We start from the raw sequence: 13,058 nt of genomic DNA, 5'->3' as shown, positions 1-13,058 counted from the left end.
GCCAGCGGCTCGGGGTCCGGAGGCAAGGGGGCTGCCCGAAGCCAGAGCGCTCGGGAAGCTCGGCTCTTAAACAGAGCCGAAGAGTCAGGGGAGGAGCAGAGCAACTGGAGCCCGGGAGGGGAAGTGCCCGGCCAGCGGCTCGGGGTCTGGAGGCAAGGGGGCTGCCCGAAGCCAGAGCGCTCGGGAAGCTCGGCTCTTAAACAGAGCCGAAGAGTCAGGGGAGGAGCAGAGCAACTGGAGTCCGGGAGGGGAAGTGCCCGGCCAGCGGCTCGGGGTCCGGAGGCAAGGGGGCTGCCCGAAGCCAGAGCGCTCGGGAAGCTCGGCTCTTAAACAGAGCCGAAGAGTCAGGGGAGGAGCAGAGCAGCCGGAGCCTGGGAGGGGAAGTGCCCGGCCGGTATTTTTCCCGGACATGTTCGGCTTTTTGGCAATTCCCCTCGGGCGGGGGTTTGATTACCAAAAAGCCGGACATGTCCAGGAAAAACCGGACGTACGGTAACCCTAGATAAATAGGGTTCCACTGTAAAATTAAAGCACATTCCAAAATCAATGGCAAGAGAGGTTGTTTGCACATCTTGAGTAAGTGACATTGGTACTTTCGGTAAAATTTAATATACCTTTATTTTTTTCACAAAATCTAAAAACGAAAGATTCCCTGTAAAAATGCAAATTCTGTGGTTTTTCTGTGGGAAACGGATTTCTAGGATCCCTGCTGATCATGCTTGGTAGGTACCCACTTTTTTTGAAAGCAACCCCCTAGTGAAGCCCAGTCCCCCTCTGTGATACCACAGTGTGTGTTTTACCATTCCTTGGGTGACTGGATTTGAAGTGAAAAACCCAGACACCTACTGGCTCCCCCTCTTTGAAGCTTGATTGTGCACATGGGCTCTTTTAGATTCCTTGGACTTGCTCTTGGTTGTGTGGGGAGGGAGCAATGGTAGCTTGTCCAAAACACCACCTACTTGTGGCACTAAAATGAGACGTCATTCAGTAAGTTGTGCAGCTCTGTGATCTCTCTTCTCCTTTTTCGCAAGAGGAATGAAATATGTGATGTTGACATCTCAATGAGTGGGTCTCTAGGCTAACACCTCCCTGAAATAAATGGGTGCAGTTCCCACATGTAAGAGCTGTTACTGGCTTTCTGCAGACTCGCATAGGGCTTGACTACACGCAGAACTTTTCCCACTTACTACAATGATATAGTTAGTGCTGTAACTTGCTGCAACTGTGGATGCAGTTATATTGGTATAAAGGTGCATTACACACGTGTAGCTTGTTCCTATATGGGAAGGTATGACCATACTAATACTGTCCTCACCTTGATGGAGCATAAAACACTCAGATTTGTAGGTCTTGTGTCGTCCACCCCCCCGCCCCCAACTACAGTATATACACTGAAGTAATTTTGTCAAGAGCTTCCAGGGCCCAGTCCAGCAGCCCCGGAGCACCCAAATTCCCATTGAAATGGATGGGAATTGTGGTTTTGAAGGAATACAGGAATAGATCTCCATTCATGCAAACTATCAAAGAACGTTTTAAAATCAAGTAGTCAGATTTTGCCCTGACTGGTCTATGAAGCAGTTAGTTAAGAAAAAGCCACATACTATCTGCAGTTTCATGGCAGCCAGGTTCAGCAGGCCTTACCAGGTAGGTTTAATATTATTTTAACCAAATGTTTTGTAAATAAGTGCCTAGCTGCTCCAGGGATAGGTCCAGTAATATGAACAAAATGCATATTGTATTCTTACCTCTCCAACGCCCATGTTTCAAGGTAGGCCACTCACTTTACTCCAGAAGCTGCCCACGTTCCCCACACATTCGGTGTCCCTCTCTCATTGTACAAAACTATTTGCATCCGTAACAAGGAATCGTGAAATTGAGGTGTAAGAATTATTTACACTACATGAACAAATCGCACAGCATTTTAAGTTTTGTGGGGGTGGGGAGCAGGACTGCTGGGCGAAGTAGTAGGTGGTGCTGACACTTCCCAGAAGACCCTGTTTTCAGTTGCTTATAACTTTGCCAGATTTTAACACTCTGGGAGGAGACTTTCCATACGAGAGGTCAGCCTCAGGTTAAATTTTATTTTTTAAATTTCAGTCAGTGGTTCAGCTGCTTCTGAGAATGAGGCCAGGGGAAAAATGCAATGTTTTGCCCATGTTTTTTTTTTTTAATATCTCAAAATCTTTTCAAATGCTATGGAGCTGGGACTTGAAATTTGACAGAGGTGTGACCTTTGTGGCAGTGGTGTGCCTTTTGCCAGATCTATGAAAATCTGCCTAAATTTGGCCAAGTTATAAATGACCTGAATTCACAAGAGAGATTGGCTCGCTGCTCTGGTCTCAATGCAGTCCCCACACTGGCGGGGCCCAGGCAGAGAGGAGAAAGAAGCTGCCTGATTCAGATGTGGAGGGGGCAAAATCCAAACCTGAGGAGGGAATAGATTGGGAGGAGGAGCCAGGGGGACATTTGGAGTAGGGGGAGAAACTGGGATGGGAGACTGAGAGGGAAACTGAGACCAGGAGTTAGGGGGCAGACTGGGACTGGCAGGGCAAGGAAGCTGCGGGCAACAGAGGAGTGGGAACCTTGGAAGCCAGTAGATAGTGCTGTGGGGAGAGATTGGATGAGGAGTCAGAGAGAATTGGGTATGCAAGGAGATGGGGACTGAGACTCAGTGTGCCTGCGAGAAGAAGGTGGGGTGGAGAGGAGACAGACGTGATGAGGAGCTGGGCCTAGGGGGATACCTGGCACTGTATGGACAAGGTGGTGTGGAGGTGAAACACAGACTTGATGAGGACATTGGCTTTGGAATTCAATGGATGCAGGGAACGTGGGAGATGGAGGAGTGTTGGGGGTCCACTGGAAGCGAGGGTTGGGGAAGTGACAGATTGACTGAGGAGCCAGTGTGGGAGAAGGGGAACTGGGACTGGCTGAGAAAAGGAGTGTGGGACTGGCAGGCCCAGCGCGGCAGGGGAGGGCACCGAGCCCAGCCGCGGGCCGCAATCCCCGACCAGCCGGAGCGCCGGGGGGAGGGCGGCGAGCCTGGCTGGGGCTCTCCGCTCTCCCCTCTCCCCGGCGGCCAGAGCGCTGAGGGGAGGGTGGGGGCGAAGGACCTGTCTGGTTTTAAGATTAAGCTAGATAAGTTTATGGAGGGAATGGTTTAATGGGATAACATGATTTTAGTCAAAGGAACAGCATGCCATGGCAGGTAAATAGTATAATGGCTAATGAGGGTCAGGCTGGAGAATCTTGCCTACGTGCTCGGGGTTTTACTGATCGCCATATTTGGGGTCGGGAAGGAATTTTCCTCCAGGGTAGATTGGCAGAGGCCCTGGAGGTTTTTCGCCTTCCTCCGCAGCATGGGGCAGGGATCGCTAGCAGGAGGATTCTCTGCTAATTGAAGTCTCTAAACCACAGGATTTGGGGACTTCAACAGCAGAGTCAAGGGAAAGAGTAGGGACGGCTTTATGGCCTGCATCATGTGGGAGGTCAGACCAGATGATCATAATGGTCCCTTCTGACCTTAAAGTCTATGAGGCTCTCCGCTCTCCCCGGCCGGCTGGAGCGCCGCAGGGAGGGCAGCGAGCCCAGTCGCGGCCCCGCTCTCAGGCCCGAGTGCCCTGCCGTGCCACCGCCCCCCTCCAGGCGCCGCCCCAAGCACATGCTTGGTGGGCTGGTGCCTGGAGCCAGCCCTGGGGACGGGGGTGAGAAGCCTGGGGAGTGGAAATTGGGACTAGCTAGGGGAGGTGAATGGGACCGGACTTAGGAGCTAGGGGAGGGGAAGAGATGGGACTGGAAGGGGTGGGGCAGAATAAGTCAAGCTTGGGGGTGTCTGAGCTGCCTAGAGCTCATGCCCCTTCAGAGCCTGGAACAAAACCCAAAATTCCTGAGTCTCTGCATTCCTTTGCTGTCAGCAAATATCTATGGAAACCCACAGGCAGTGTCTCGTCCTCTTCTACTGCTGGTCTACAGAAAGCAATACTAGGTTGTCACACTATCATTTACTGTGTTTAGTGCAAATGGCAGAGGTCTGTGTGGTACATCTAAAAGTTGCAACCCTGCTGCTGGCCCGTCTAGGGATCAGTATGATGGAATTTGTTGCCATCTGCCTCCGCCCCCAGGAAAACCTAGGAAATTGCACATTAAAAACCCTCTGTTGAAAGGTTACAAAGTCAAGCTCAAAAGTTAGGAAATGACAGAATTAAGGTTGCCTGTGCAATTTTAATTGGGCCTGTTTGTGCACATGTACAGTCTTTAGTTAGGTGATCACATACTTTTTTCCCCACAACAGGACCCTTGTCTCACACAGTGCACATCCTGCCCTGGGAATAAATTAGGGTTGTGTAAAAAAGGAGGCTGTTCTTCGTTTGTTGCAGAAGCTGGAAAGTGTGTAAGGAATGAGGCAGGGGATTGCAGGAAGAGAAAGGATGGTCTCAGTCTAGTCAGTTGAATGCTGCCCTGAAGAACTGGATTCTGTCTTTGCATCTGCCACAGAACGCCTGTGTGATGCTGGACACGTCACTTCAACCAAACTTTTTACAGGATATTAACTGTGTTCCTCATTTTCTGGATGCTCAGCTGGAACCCCTAAGATCTGATTTGCAGACATGCTGAGCACTCATAACTGCAGCTGAAGTTAGGTGAAGCTGTGCTTTGAACATACGAAGTGCTGTATAATGCTACTTACTTCATAAAGTCAAGTCCTCGACACCTCAGATTGTGCATCCAAGATTAGTGGATACTTTTGACCTTAATCTCTCTGTGCTGCAGTTCTCCATCTGTTAAATGGGGCTAATACAGGGGTTGGCAACCTTTCAGAAGTGGTGTGCCGAGTCTTCATTTATTCACTCTAATTTAAGGTTTCGCGTGTCATTAATACATTTTAATGTTTTTAGAAGGTCTCTTTCTACAAGTCTATAATATAGAACTAAACTATTGTTGTATGTAAAGTAAATAAGGTTTTAAAAATGTTTAAGAAGCTTCATTTAAAATTAAATTAAAATGCAGAGCCCCACGGACCAGTGGCCATGACCTGGGGAGTTGGAGTGCCACTGAAAATCAGCTCGCGTGCCGCCTTCGGCACGCATGCCATAGGTTGCCTACCCCTGGGCTAATACCATCCTCTCACCTCACAAGGTTTTTGGGAATATAGTATTTGTGAAGCATTCTTGTACTATACTGATTATAGTATAGTACAAGAATGGAGGAAACCCATGAGGAAATTAATAATTGTCTTCAGAGCAGGGTTTGAATAGTATGCAGTGGGAGGGGGGAAAGCCTGGGGAATTGCACTGAACAGTATAAAACAAAATATTGAGTGGCTGCTAATTAACTGTGCACTGATGAAACAGGTTTCCTGTGGTGAAAAAATAGTATGGGGGAGGGAGGGTCATGTAATTAAAGATTATCATAATGCATACACACATGGGGGGGCCAAATTAAGGTTGCACAGATAACCTTCTGGCATTTCTTGACTGAATGTTCTTTAAACATAAAGTGTGTGTGTGTGTGTGTGTGTGTGTGTGTGTGTGTGTAAAAAACATGTATGAATTTTTTGGTGTCCCTCCTTGGTCTCTGACAGTGTCCCCCACACTGGTGCCTTTGCAGGTTTAGAGGTGTAATTGTATGTTTGAGACGTTTGGAGAAATCAAAAGTATATCCACTTACCTTTGAGGGGCATGCGTGTGAATATTCATTGCAGCTCTTTGAATTAGATTTTTTTATTTCTTAAACCTTTGTAGGCATCACTTTTTATCTGACATCTTTAGAGCTGTTGTATCTGCTTTAATAATGAAGCTATTAATGAGAAGCTGCTCTTTTATGATAAGATTGTAAATGTTTATGCTTTGCCTACTTATGCTTTTTGTAGTACGTTTCTGTTCCTCAGAAAGCATGTTTTGTATTTCAAAAGCCACCTTTCTGTCATTCCATAAGAAGAAGCATTTGCTTTCTTAAAATTGTCTTAAGAATTATGCTATTATTTTTACGAGCTACAATGACAGGTAAATTGTCAGTGAAATCAAACTCAGAGATCACTTCACAAGGTAGAACATAGTTGCGTATCATACGGTATTTGATCTTACAGTTAGTAACAAGCAAGTAAACCAGTCTAGTCAAGAAGCATTCTGATTCATGACTGTAATGTTGTGATATATATTTAGGTGGGTCTTGATGTTGCTTCCTTTGACTCTGCAGTCAGAGTAGGATTGTATCCCTAGTGAATAAGTATATTTCTGACCTAACTGATTTTCATGCGTTTTTCTTTTCAGTACACAAAAGTTTGGATTCCTGACCCTGATGAAGTGTGGAGATCAGGAGAAATTATCAAGGATTACAAAGAAGGGGATAAAAGCCTACACCTGAAATTTGAAGATGACACTGTAAGTTAATTAAAATTATATATATTGCCCTTTTCAATGGTAGATCTAAGCTTCAAATGCTCCTCTGAACAAGCTTGAATCATTACAAGTTCTTGGTGTATTTTTAAAAAAAGTCAGTCGTACATCACTTTGCCACAGTCTCAGGTTCTCAAAGGGATTCATATTCAAATCAAAGGTTTTCTGCCTCACAGCCAATCTTCTTTGACTTGATTCTGCTGCGAAGTTATAGTCTGTGTATGACATCCAAATAATTTTTAAAACAGCAGACTGTCACAAACACCAGATTATGACTTTGCTGGCAGATGAATTGGAAGCAGTAAATATTTCATATTGCTTATTCAAACCCATAAGTGTCAGAACTAAAAGACAGCAGAATATAGAAAATAACTGGCCAAGTGACACTTTTTTTTTTTTCTATGTATGCTCAGCCTTTTCAGGTTTACTCCAATATAAAACCCAGATTTCATTTCAGTGCTTGCCTTTTTTTTTTATTTAATAAAAACATGGTGCTAAAGGAGGGTGACAGGAAACTCCAGACAGAGTTTTTGAAAAGAACTCAGGCCTGTCTGTTTTCAGAGTACTTTTCAAAAGGCTTCCCTTGCTCACCCAGGCTGAAATTAACCCGGCATCTTAAGCTGTGGGCAGCTGCTGCTGCTAACATTTAAAAACCAAAATGAGTAATAACTGAGTAGAGTCCTTCCTGGACCAATTTAGGAGAAACCTTTTTAAAATCCAGTTCTTATAAATGTCATGTTGATGGGAATGTTAGAAGAGCCTAGGTAAATGAGCTCTATAGACCAATGATCTGGAGCTAGGTCATTTGCAAAGACTGATGAATGATTGAGTACCTTGACCATCTTTGTAGTGTTGAGCTGAGGATTCATACTTAGGGAAGAATGGAGGAAGAAAGATGGTCTGTTATGATGTCGCCTTTTTCAGCTGAGTATGAACTTGTTCTGTAGGACAGTGTCACGCTGAGACAATCACATTACATTAGCATGTGGCAAAACCAACATCATGATGAAACTCTACCATGTCATGGTGGTGCAGAGTTGGCTATGGAATTTACTTCAGGGCCGCCTTTATGATTTCACTGCATCAAAATTTGGAGGATCATGGAAAACAGTGGTAGAGGGCAGCCAAATCTCTGACTGTCTCAGCTCCTGAAGTGCAGGGAGCTCCCAGCTCCCGACAAATTTATAGTCTGAGAAAACTGGACAGCTTTGCTCAGGAAATTCCCAGCACTGCTACGGTCTGTTGCTTTGATAGGTGGGTAATTTCTTAAAGAAGGACTTAATCTTATTGGGTGTAGAGGGTCATCATAGGCCCATTCACTGCTTATGTCCTAACTTGAACATTTAAGTGGTGCACCAGGCTTCTATGGCTTTATGCACAAAGAGGAGTTTTATCCACTTGTCATCTCTGAACGCCCAGAGTCAGCTCTACTGACACTCTTTCGTTACAAAGAGCAAGTGCTATTGAAACTACCAAGCGCACTCCAGTTAGATTGATGTTCTGTTGAGGAACATTAAAGGAACTAAATTCCCTAATAAGCCAGCTTGACCTTACTGCTTTCAGCACCATGTTTTAACAGAGCTGCACAGCCTACAATCTGCATGACTCGTATAATCGTGCCAAGAAATATATTTTTCATGAACTGCTTCATCTAAATTGGTTTTTCCATTGAGCAGGCACTTTTTTTTAATTGTCCAGGGGACGATCTGCTGTGTTACTAGAACAGTTAACAGACACGGCTTTCCCAAACTGAAAATGCTCCAAGGGCTGTGTGAATAATTCACAGCTCCTGCCAATGAACCGGTTTCACACTGGCACATAGTGTGTTACCCTCTTACTGAACAGGCAGCTGGGGAGCAGGAATGAGAGATGCTTGATTAGACTGTTATGAAAACAATTCTTCTTTTTGGTTCAGTATAAGCAGGGTGGCCAGTAGCAGTATGTCAGAGTGCCAATGTCACTGGGAAAGCAACATAACACACCTTGGAACTGAGTGAGGAGACTGGGGACACATTCATTTGCGCAGCTTGATAGTCTTCTCCCGTGGTTGTTAATCTTCCAAGGGCCATCCATAAATATGTGACACCTGTGCCACTCCACAGGACCTCCTCGCATTCTTTGTCCCCCTCCCCCTCCTCCTCCTCTCCAATAGGTAGATTTCAACGGGGAGGTCTGATTTCATGCTCCGTGATGTTTTTTTCACGGCCATGAATTTGGTAGAGCCCTAGTTCTGGACATCTGCTGGAGCCTGCCCCTACTCCCTGGTGTCTGACTCTCAGCAAAACTCCAGAACATAGAGCCAGCCTTGGAGCTGCCAGCCTGACCAGCTGTTAGACACTCTCACTCTTCTCTCCCACCGCTAACAAGTAATGAAATCCAGTGATGTGATTAACATTCATGTGCAAAACTGAGGTGTCTCTTTAGTATAAATGTGTTCCAGGTTTGCCAGCCTACTCCTTTATCTGAGGCCCCGATTGGATCTCATCTTTCTGCAAATGCGATGTCCTTAGAATAATAGTCCAGTGCCTGTGCTCTTTCCCAATAATACACACACATTCCTCTCCCTGATCATCCCACAGAGCTGCCTGCCCTTACAGCATACTACCAGAGAGAATGAGCAGGAAACTTTCTTTCTGCTTTACTGGATTCCTTTATTTCCATAATCAGTTACCTCTCTTCTGCTTCTGAGACAATCAAACAAGGCTTCCATGAAGAACAGCGAGCCCAATAATTCAGGATAGTGCTCGTATCCTAGCAAGGAATTAGGTGACAGATGTGAAATGAGCATGTGGTCTTGGCTCAGTTCTTGTTGCCCATCTCACAACTGGCACTAACTGGCTTGATTGGCTGGCTATCCTTTTACCTCCTGGAGTTCTCCATCTAGATCAGGGAATGGGGCTGTGTGGGTGAAGCTTGCACGGCCACAATCTCTGCTGTATGTGAAGCCTCTAGTGCTGCCAGTCTGGTAACATTGATCACTATTTCAAATTCTATGTAGTTATTTCCCCCTCTTGGGTTTTGTGGGAATTCCAACAGCTTAACACTTCAAAACCTTCAGTGATCAGGTGAACCTGATAGAAACAGCCAGGGTGAGTCCTGTCAATTCTGGGTGATCTATCTCTGGCTGGGGGTAGTGGTGGTAAAGAAGGGAAGGTCAGAAGACTGCTTGCTATTGTATGTTGTGGAAACTGCATAGATGCTGTTGCCAGGACATAAAGGAATGAGTCATTTCAATATTATGACAGAGTTTATTTGATATAAAACCATTAAGATACCTTAAGTGTTTGTTAGATGGACACATTCATCTTTGGATTCACGCTATCAGATTTAGTGTGTTTCCCCTGTGATGCTGCTTTGCAATTAACGCATCTTCCTTTAGAGAAGACTGGTTACGTTCTAAAGGTCTGTTTTCTGCTCTTAACAGGTGTTGATAGCTGTTTCCTACTGGTACAGGTCTCATAAATGGAGTAGAATGAACAGTCCATACCTGAAATATGGCATGATAAAAGTTCAACTCCGCTCCTGTCATTCTGATAGATAACGTTCAGGGCCACCTGTGCCAAAATGAAGTAGTTTGTTAGAGCTGGACTAAGTCTTGGGGTTTTTATTCCACAGTTATTTTATGTTGTTAAATGGAAATCTGTCCTTTAGGCGATTTTGTGACCGTTCAATTTACTGTAGGTTTTCAGTTAGCGACATGTCTGTCATATCCTTCAGAGCCATAGCTACACAGCCAAGTCGGCTTCTAAAGTGAATAAAGGCTCCGTTCATTTTTTAAAAAGACAGATTTATATGGCTGGATTTTTTTCCCCTTTTAATATTTTTTCCCCTTTTAATATTTTTCCTATGCAGTTTGTTTTTATTGTTTAGGCCATTCTTATGAAGTCCCTGCTGAGTGTGATGAGTGCATGTTGGTCTGATAAACTTTTAGCATGGAGTGACACACACATGCATCAAATGAAGGTAACATGAACATCAGGATCTCTTTCAGGGAATTGAAAGCTTTTGGTTCCTGACAGTTGAAATGTCTCCGCTGTTGTTGTTACTAGCTCCTTTTTCTTATCCTTTTCATCTAAGTGAATTTTCATGGATTTATGGTTCCAGCAGGCCTGTTCCTGGCTGCTTTGTGTCTATCACAAATCTCTTTTTGGAGTGATGAACTCAGTGTTACATACTCCATGGGAATCCTAGGCTCTCAAAAATCCTAATGCAGGACTGTGGGGATTATCGCACGGAACTCAGTTGCAGCAGTAAAGATTTTTGTAAAGGTCAAACTTCATTGAGATTCTCTCAGGAGTGGAAGAACTCAGTCTGTATGCTGCATGGGTGATGTCACCCCTACATATCCGAAAGAGACAGCATGGCCTACTGGATAGGATAATGGGTTGGGGCTTGGGAGACCAGGCTCCGTTCCCATCTCTACCACTGACCTGCTGTGTGATGCTGGGCAAATTACTTCATCTCTCTGTGCTTCTGGTTTTCTTCCCACCTTTTGTCTGTCTTGTCTATTTAGCTAGTAAACTCTTCGGGGCAGGGATTGTCTTTTAGTTGAGCATAATGGGGTTCCAGTCTTGGCTGGGACCTCTTGGGGGTTGGGGGAGTCAACTCAAACACTTGTGTGGTGATTTACTTGGCTTATGGCACCGGCCTGGCCAAAAGCTGAGCGTTTTCTCATCTGTGAAGCTTTGTTTCTGATGGCAGTTGGAATAGTAACTCTGAATGTGAAACACAGCTTCATTTCCGCAGTATGTTTTATACAAAAAGGGTTTTAGCGTGTAAAGCTTAAGTGGCATCATACAGAACTGAAAGAACAATACCAAGCTGTCTCAGAGGAAGAAGCTGTGGAGGATCAGTTAGGAAAGTGAGGAGAGCTAGGAGGAAGATGTTTGAGGAGAAGGGTTTTGCACCAGCAATGGCAAGATGGTTGGAAGGGACAGAGGAAGCAGCATTAATCGATGGGCAAGGAAGAGGAGCAACGTCTGAGGCAGGATGGCACCGTTCCTTTGAGTTTGAGACAGGGCTTTGGAGCTGTGCTCCGGCTCTGCTCCAGCTCCAGGCAAAAGCCTGCAGCTCCACTGCTCCGGAGCTGCACCGCGCTCTGGCTCCGGGCTCCGCTCCAAAGCCCTGGTTTGAGAGGACAATTTTTAATTGGAACCTAAAATGAGTGATGAAGTTGGGTTTGGGTTTTTTTTTGTTTTTGTTTTTTGTTTTCTTCATTCTACTGTCCTATTTGACTGTTTTGTCCTCCTCTTCAGTCCTGTCTCCCGTTTAGGTTGTGATCCTTGACAGCAAGGACTGTCCTCTTTGTTACATGTCTGGACATTGCTTAGCACATTGAGGGCCCTGATCTTTGATGATAGTTTTGAATGTGGGAATAATGGCCATGTGTTAAATCTGATGCACATGCGGAGATCTGGGCAGGGAGGAATTAAGGAGTCCATAGAGGAGGCTCTCTGCAGCCATCAAGGTGAGAGAGGGGTGAAAGGGAGGGTAAAGGCTTCAGCGGATGAGGAGTCAAGGCAGTGGCAACATGAAGGCTTCAGTTAGTCACATCACTTCAAGAGAATCCCTGCTAAATATTCCATGCTATTGGCTGAGGAACTGAAGGCCTGAAACATGGCAGTGTCAGCATGTCTTTTGAGGAGTGAAAAATGAACTCCTCCTCCATAAGCATCCATTAGCTGCCAAAATATTAATTGGCGCTGTTTGTTAGATTGTCCAAGAGGCAAACGAGCAGAACATACTTGACACAGTTGGCAATGAATGGCCGTGGTATGCTTTTCCCCGCCTAGTATTCATGCATATATCACCCACATATCACCTGCCTACGTCTCCTCTGCTCTAGGCACTATCTGTTGTACCATTGCTGATGTATTCACTCTTTCCAGTACGTGTCTCTCTAACTAAACCAAACAACTTGTTGGATAAAATGAATAGCATGGGAATTCTCACCTGCCTCTTTCTGCTTTCACAAGCAGGGTTTCTCTATTGCTGGAGGAACTTACTATCAGAGTGTTCAGGGGACAGGAACATAATTCATCTGAAGTATAAACAAATGTTAAATGTATCCAGTAAATACCAAACTGGAAACTTCCCAAACCATCTCCTGTCTCTAAGTGTCTGACAGTGGAAGTGCCCACAGGGGAGTTGACAAAGGTATTTACAGATAAAGGGAAAAAAGTCATGTTGATTCTAATCGGTGGCTCTGCTGTTCAGTTTGGGGGAGAGCCAAAACTCTTTAGCATATAGTGAGCCGTATATTTTAATGCCATCAGCATGTTCCTCATGTAAGTCTACAGTGCTCCTGTGTTTGCTCCTTTGCATCCTTTCCCCATTGTCAGAAGAGATTGACGGGAGTATAGAGCATAATGTGTTTGACTTTAATTAAAAAAAAAAAAAAAAAAGTCAAATAACTTTGTCAAAGGGAAGAACTCTGGATTCCGTGACTCTGGCTGACCTTAAAGGAGAATAAATAAAGCTGCACATGTTGGATTCATTTATGCTTTTACGGTTTTTGGTATATGGTGCTGTGTGTTACTAACACTTTGAGGTAGCTTGTGCCATCTCCTTCCTTGGTCACCCCGAAACACTTCCTGGGTTTGCTGTAGACAGTGAGAGTAGATACACTTAGTCAACAAGGGTGAAATTCACCCCTCAGCAGTGAAT

The 13,058-nt window shown here is 45.1% G+C and overlaps 1 protein-coding gene across 1 annotated transcript in view; it reads left to right on the top strand.

Annotated features, from left to right (window-relative positions):
* MYO5B (myosin VB) overlaps positions 1 to 13,058 on the top strand; it is a 395,508-nt gene that overhangs the window by 118,935 nt on the left and 263,515 nt on the right. The window contains exon 2 of the mRNA XM_034774043.1: positions 6,267 to 6,377. Coding sequence (XP_034629934.1) covers positions 6,267 to 6,377 — 111 coding nt within the window. The remainder of the gene's footprint in view (positions 1 to 6,266; positions 6,378 to 13,058) is intronic.

This window comes from Trachemys scripta, chromosome 6, assembly GCF_013100865.1.
Source record: "Trachemys scripta elegans isolate TJP31775 chromosome 6, CAS_Tse_1.0, whole genome shotgun sequence".
NCBI classification, from domain to species: Eukaryota; Metazoa; Chordata; order Testudines; family Emydidae; genus Trachemys; species Trachemys scripta.
This window is presented reverse-complemented; position numbering and strand designations above follow the sequence as displayed.